This window comes from Carassius carassius, chromosome 47 (assembly GCF_963082965.1).
Source record: "Carassius carassius chromosome 47, fCarCar2.1, whole genome shotgun sequence".
Lineage (NCBI taxonomy): Eukaryota > Metazoa > Chordata > Actinopteri > Cypriniformes > Cyprinidae > Carassius > Carassius carassius.
Window position 1 is genome coordinate 26,814,962 of NC_081801.1, and position 7,596 is coordinate 26,822,557.

The 7,596-nt window shown below is 39.7% G+C and overlaps 1 protein-coding gene across 2 annotated transcripts in view; it reads right to left on the minus strand.

The window, feature by feature from the left end:
- Positions 1-817: 817 nt before the first annotated feature.
- LOC132130615 (guided entry of tail-anchored proteins factor CAMLG-like) overlaps positions 818-7,596 on the minus strand; it is a 14,669-nt gene continuing 7,890 nt past the window's right edge. For both annotated transcript variants that reach the window (XM_059542380.1, XM_059542379.1), the window contains exon 4: positions 818-1,935. In XM_059542380.1, coding sequence (XP_059398363.1) covers positions 1,744-1,935 — 192 coding nt within the window. In that variant the 3' untranslated portion in view covers positions 818-1,743. The remainder of the gene's footprint in view (positions 1,936-7,596) is intronic.

A 7,596-nucleotide genomic window follows, 5' to 3' on the forward strand; every position in this document is an offset into this window, starting at 1 on the left:
AAATAAGTTTTTGTGTTTTCCATGCATCCATATCTGTGTTGTGACCTCATTCATTGCTCAGGAAACAAATATGCAGATTAGAGTCAAACACGGCTAATAAAATGAGCAGGAATCCCCAGAATTCTTCACTGAATTCATGAACGCTTTAGAATACAGACCTAAGGTGGGTCCCTTTTAAAGAATACAGTCAGTGGATTAATGTTGAAGAATTTCAAGTGTGAAAAAATAATAGAGCTTTAGGTTTCTTGTAAGGAATATTTACTGTACTTATGATTGTTTAAATAACATTGTACAGAATAGTTTGGAATCTAACATTGTTTTGAACTCAAAGCCATATGTCTGAGCTATGTTCCACATTTGAAGTTGATATCACAAAAGCAAAGGTTCCTGTGAGAGTATATGTGCTGTACCAAAAACAGCCACCAGGTGACACACAAACTCCTGGGATTTTTCACAAACGTATAATTTTTATCACAATATTACTTCTATCACAAACTGTAGGATTATTTGGACTCTATCTAACAGATGTGTGTTTTGTCAAGATATAAGTTTTCATTATAAAACACTGCGGTAATATGATACTTGGCTCCGCCCATTGAGGGGAGGAGCCTGATACAAGGATTTAAAGCAGGACTTCAATGATGTTTGATTGCCAAACCGTTTAATGATATCTAATTTAGATGATTTCTAAAATATATGAGAGAAACAAAAGGCAATAAAAAGATAACAAAACAAGCGCTGGTCCTGTAGGTTCTCCGCTTCTCTCTCTCTCACACACACACACACACACACACTCACACACACACGGATCAGTCAAAAGGAAACACTGATGTTTATTGTGTTCACAGTAGCTTCTCCCTCCGACTGTACATAATCAAATATATTAATACAATCACAGGTAGCCATGTGTCAGAGTTCATATCACTGAGAGAAACTAAACCTCTGTCATACATGAGAAACAGTGTTACACGTCATCTGCTGCCCAAATCCACAGAACATAACGGCATTCACATTCAATTAAATACAAGATCACAGATCACAAACCATGCAGACCAGCATCAGTGATGTCTGAAGACCTGAATCACAGGAGCAGCGAGACACATGAACACTCAGGAATCACCTCGTCATGGCCATTAGTGATCACCTCTGGACCTCGTTAACAGATCTAGTGAGAGCAGACTGGCTGTGTGCACAAACAACACAAGAACACAGCTCAGGAACCGGCATCATACTTCACTCCAGCTGCTGAGATGCATTCATCTGGATCACGTCACCATGAGAAACAGATGAAAGGAATAATTCAGCCAAAAATGTCTTCTCCAGATGTTCACTGATGGACTGGAGTGCTGTGGATTATTGTGATGTTTTTTTATCAGACTCTCAATCTGACGGCACCCATTCACTGCAGAGCATCCATTGATGAGACACTGATGCAATGCTACATTTCTACAAACCTGATGAAGACACACACTCATCCTGATCTGGAACGGACTAAGAGTGAACAGATTTACAGCTAGTGTTCATTTTTGGCTGAACTATTGCCTAATGGTCCCAAAAACAGGCTTGAATTTCTTTGGATTTCGGGGTGAAACATGATTCACTCGCAGCTTCACTAGTTTCACAGCGGTCAGAATCTCTAACTGATGAACACTACGTCAAATAAGAGTCAAACTGCTGAGGAGGACGTTAAAACGAGGACTAAATGTGGGCTGAGATGCAGGAACTGGACGTGAGTGTCATCGGTCAGCGCTGGTCTCCTCGGAGCAGCAGCAGCAGCTCGTGACACATGATGAAGCTGAAGAAGTAGACGCAGAGGTCCGAGAAGACGTCGCTCATCTTCCTGTAGGTGTCCATGGAGCGACTGATGACTTCAGCGGGGATCCCTGACAGCAGGAGCGCAGCCGTCAGCACCGTGCTCTGAGTCTTCCTCTGCACCTGCACACACACAGAGAGAGAGAGAGAGAGAGACAGAGAGAGAGAGAGACACACACACACAGAGAGAGAGAGAGAGAGACAGAGAGAGAGAGAGACACACACACACACAGAGAGAGAGAGAGAGAGAGACAGAGAGAGAGACTAAAGGGAATGTGTTAATGTGTGGCGATCTAAATGCCAGAACTGGAAATGAACCAGACTTTATCAACACACAGGGAGACAAATATATCACAAACACCAGCCACTCTCTGCCCTCATACCAACTAAGAAACAATTATGACAAATTAACAAACAAAAGTGGGAAAAGCCTTCTAGAGCTCTGTCGGTCACTGGGCCTGTATATCGTGAACGGTCGCATACGGGGAGACTCTTTCGGTTGTTATACCTTTAATTCTTTCTTGGGCAACAGTACTGTAGATTACTTCATCACAGACATTGACCCAGTGCATCTCAGAGCATTCACAGTCAGGCCTCAAACACCTCTGTCAGACCACTGTAACATTACACTCTATTTAAGACAAACTCATAGCAATGAATCACACAGACAGCCCTCTCATTTACTGAAGCTGCAACCACCCTACAAGTGGACAGATAACAGCACAGTAAATTATCACAATGCATTAGAAAGTCAAACAATCAAATTATTATTGGACAAATTCATAATGGACACATATCCTCAAAATAAAGTAGGCATAAATCCGGCACTAAAGGACATTACAGATATATTCCACCAATCAGCATCCATGTGCAATTTGAAAAAATCATTAAAAAGAACACCAATGAGAAGTGGTTTGACGAAGAGTGTAAAAGAATTAGAATGACAGTACGAAATCTTTCAAATCAAAAACACAGAGATCCTGACAATGAAGAACTCCGCCATCAGTATCACGAAGCCCTTAGACTGTACAAACAAACTCTAAAAGCAAAAAAGCAAGAGCATATAGAACAATTATTTCAAACAATGGAGGAGTCAATAAATACCAGTAACTTCTGGAACAACTGGAACACGCTCTATAGACCACAGAAAGAAGAATTGGCCATTCAAAACGGGAACATATGGAGGACACACTTTGAAAATCTGTACAAAACAACTGAAACAAATCCTGCTCGAAATGAATTAAAAACCAAATTAGAAATCCTGAAAGAAAAGATTAAAGACAATCAGAACCCCCTGGACTCTCCAATCACAGTAAATGAGCTTACAGATAGACTACATGTGCTAAAACCCAACAAGGCATGTGGCATCGACGGAATATTAAACGAAATGATCAAATACACCAACGACCAATTCAAAACCGCAATAATCAAATTATTCAACCTTGTTTTGAGAGTAGGATATTTCCCCGACACCTGGAACCAAGGCCTAATTACACCAGTCTTTAAACAAGCAGACAAATATGAGCCAAACAATTACAGAGGCATATGTGTCAATAGCAACCTGGGGAAAATATTCTGTTCCATTATTAATATAAGATTGCAAAACTTTCTCAAAACCCACAAAATCCTGGACAAAAGTCAAATTGGATTTCTGCCCAAACACAGAACATCGGACCACATCTACACCCTCCACACTATCATTGATCGACATGTATACCAAAGTAAATCCAAAATCTTTGCTTGCTTTATTGACTTTGAGAAGGCTTTCGATTCGATCTGGCACGAAGGACTCTTCCTAAAACTACTGGAGAATGGGATTGGAGGGAAAACATTTGATTTGATAAGCTCCATGTATAAAAACAATACATGTGCTGTAAAAATAGGAAATAAACGAACAGAATTGTTCTCCCAACATCGAGGAGTCAGACAAGGTTGCCCATTGAGCCCCACTCTATTTAACATTTATATAAACGAATTAGCCAAAGCCTTAAATAATTCCCCTGCCCCCGGCCCAACCCTGACGCAATCAGAAGTCAAATGTCTCCTCTTCGCAGATGATTTAGTCATTCTGTCAAAAACAGAAGAGGGACTACAGCAGCTCCTCGACGTCGTAGACACGTTCAGTCAAACATGGGCTCTCAAAATCAACCTCGCAAAAACTAAAATAATGATTTTTCAAAACAGATCCAGATGTAGGGAAAATAAATACATCTTTCGAGCAGGAAACCAAGTCCTCCAACACACCCATGAATAGACCTATCTGGGATTAAAACTAAGTTCAACAGGGAACTTTAATCTGGCTGTGAATGAACTGAAGGCAAAAGCACTGAGAGTCTTCTACATGATTAAAAACACAATTCGACATGAAATTCCGATTCAAACCTGGCTAAAAATCCTAAAATCTATAATTGAACCAATTGCTCTGTATGGCAGCGAGATATGGGGACCTCTAAAAACCCAAGATTTCTCAAAATGGGAAAAAGAGGAAATTGAAACTCTGCATACCTAAATTTGTAAAAATATCCTAAAAGTAAACCGATCAACACCAAACAACTCGTGCAGAGCTGAATTAGGGCGGTACCCATTATTAATTAGTATTCAGAAAAGAGCTGTGAAGTTCTAGCAGCACCTGAAGTGCAGCGAGCCGAGCTCATACCAGGCTGAAGCCCTGCGGTGTCAGGAGCAGAACCGGCACAGAACCGGAGCGCTCTCTCACAGCTGATGCTCAAACTACAGCCAGACCAGCACAGCACCATCCGGACAAACCAAATTATACAGTTACAAAAACATTACATCACCTACTGGAAACATGCTACTAAATCACAGAAGAAGATGGAGCTGTATTTAGACCTGAAGAGAGATTATAAACCAGCAGAATACCTGAGCTGTGTAAAAGATCCCAAATTAAGAAAAACACTTACAAAATACCGACTGAGTGATCACTGTCTGGCTGTAGAGAGAGGACGACACAGACAGAGATGGCGAGAGAGAGAGAGAGAGAGAGAGAGAGAGAGAGAGAGAGAGAGAGAGAGAGAGAGAGAGAGTGTGTGTGTGTGTGTGTGTGTGTGTGTGTGTGAGAGAGAGAGAGCAGAGACTGTGTTCACTGTGTTCTCAGAGAGAGCCAGAGACAGAAGAACACTTCCTACTACACTGTGATTACTATCACAACATAAGAGCTGCATATTTCCCCAAATTACAACAAATTAAACCACATTTTATGGCATTACCAAATAAAGAAAAATTAAAATCACATTTTAGGGGAAAATTCCAAAATGATCACAACAGCAGCAAGATACGTATCATCCTCACAAACTAAGACTGTCAGCCAGTGGACAAAACTGAACAAGAACATCTCTTACATGTACTGTTGTGCCAAGTTATTATTATTATTATTTTTATTATATATATATATATATTTTTTTTTTTTTTTGTTATTTGTTGTTGTCTTTTTCTTGTTTGAAGAAAAAAAAGGAGAAAGTATACATCTACTTAATTATTTTACAAATCTGTTTTTGTTTTATGCATTATATAATTGTTTATTTAGCTTTAAAGCTCTTAACCATCCCTTCCACCATTCTTACTGACCTTATCCCAACCTGGTCAGCAAGTGACTGATCCGTTCGCCACTGACCTCTTGTTGTATCGAGCAGGTCCATAACTCTAGTTACTCCTGCATTCAGAAACATTTTAATTACAGAACCCGATAATGAAAACTGTATCTGAAAAAGAGGATTAAAAAACAGAGGTTCTGAACACCCATAATTTTCATCATCTACTCTTGAGAATTTTAACAAACCCCATGAATGAAAAATTGATTCATAAAATTTCAAAAGAGAGCAATTCGCATTTTCAACATAAGGCTTCTCAATTAAAAATAACTCTCTGTCAAGATCTGTTCCTCCAAGATCTTTAAGAATATACAAGCAATAATCAATCCATGGCTTTCCATCTGAACAGTACAGCAGTTTTTGCAATGTTTGCAATCTCATTGCTGCAATTTTGGATTCAACGTGTATAAGGCCTTGACCTCCCTCTGAAACGGGAAGATAGAGAACCCCAGGAGGAAGCCAATGATGGCCATTCCAAAAGAATTCAACAAATGCCCTTTGAACCTTTAGTAACAGTTCTTTAGGGGTATTTAGCACTGTAACCTTATGCCACAGCATTGAAGCTGCCAGATTATTAATTATAAGGCATCTCCCTCTAAAGGACAGCTGTGGGAGAATCCACTTCCACTTCTGGATTTTGCCAATAACCCGGTCAAACACTCCTTCCCAATTCTTCTCCATGTACTGGTCAGTTCCAAAATAAATACCAAGAACCTTTAAGCCATCATGGGCCCATTTACACTGATTTGGCAACTGAGGAGGTCCTGTACCATGCCAGTCTCCCATCAACAAAGAAGTACATTTTTCCCAATTTATACATGCAGAGGTAGCTTTCTGAAAAGTATTCAAACATGAAATAATATTATCAACATCATTTGAATTCTTAATAATCAGAGGTACATCATCGGCATATGCTATCAGTTTTACTTGGGGAACTTAGGGCAGCCAGAACCACCAATACCACACAGTCTTTTTCTCAGCAGACTTAAAAAAGGCTCAATAGAAATAGCGTAGAGTAAACCCGATAGAGGACACCCTTGTCTTATTCCTCTTGTCACTGAAAAGGGTCTTGTTAATGTACCATTAACTCTTAACATGCTAAAAATATCATTATACATCAGCCTAATACAGGACACAAAATTCTGACCAAATCCAAAAGCCTCAAGTGTCTTGAATAGATAAGAGTGGTCCACCCTATCAAAGGCCTTTCCTTGGTCCAGAGAAAGAAGGCCGATGTCCAAGTTATGCCTTTTTGACACTGTAATAATGTCTCTAACCAAGAAAACATTGTCAAATATTGTTCGGTTAGGAATACAATAAGACTGCTCATTGTGAATAACGGAAAATATCTTAAGATCAATACACAGCAAGGAGATAGGGCGCCAGTTCTTCAAACAACCAAGGTCTCCTTTTTTTGGGATCAAAGTTAAAACTGCTCTCCGACAGCGTAGAGGAAGGTTCTCTTTTTCAATACTTTCCACCAAAACATCATAGAAGTCCTGACCAATTAAGCTCCAAAAAGCCTTATAAAACTCGGCTGAGAGACCGTCCAATCCAGGTGACTTTCCAGGATTCAATTCCTGAACAGATCTTGAAAGTTCAGCCATTGTTAAAAGGCTCTCAAAATCCATCTTATCTTTGTTTGACAATTGTGGCAAGTCAGAAGTATGTCTGCTTTTACTCCATTACAAGGCTCTGCACGATACAACTCTTCATAAAAAGACATAGCAAAAGAATTAATTTCCATTTGTGTTGTTAATACTCGTCCATCTGGGAGTTTCAGTTGATGAAGATGCTTATGTGCTGCTGTTTTTTTTTCAGGTCCGAAGAAAAAAGCAGTAGGAGAGTCCATATCATTTAGACGGGTGAACTTTGCCCTTAAAAGGGCAGTTTTACCTTGTTCTTCCACTAAATTGCGTAAAAGAAATGTATTCCTTTCGAAAGAATCAGTGGAAGTAGAGCTTGTAGTACTTTGACTACTTTGTCCAAGAATTTCTTCTTCAAGAGCTTTCATTTTCTCTAGTAGGGCACCCCTGCTATGTGCAGTAAACTGCTCACAAAAAATTCTAATCTGTATCTTGCCCACGTCCCACCATTGACTTAAAGACTGGAAATTTACTCTCTCCTCTCTCCAAGAGTCCCAAAAAAGGTGAAAAGAGTGAATAAAAACGTGATC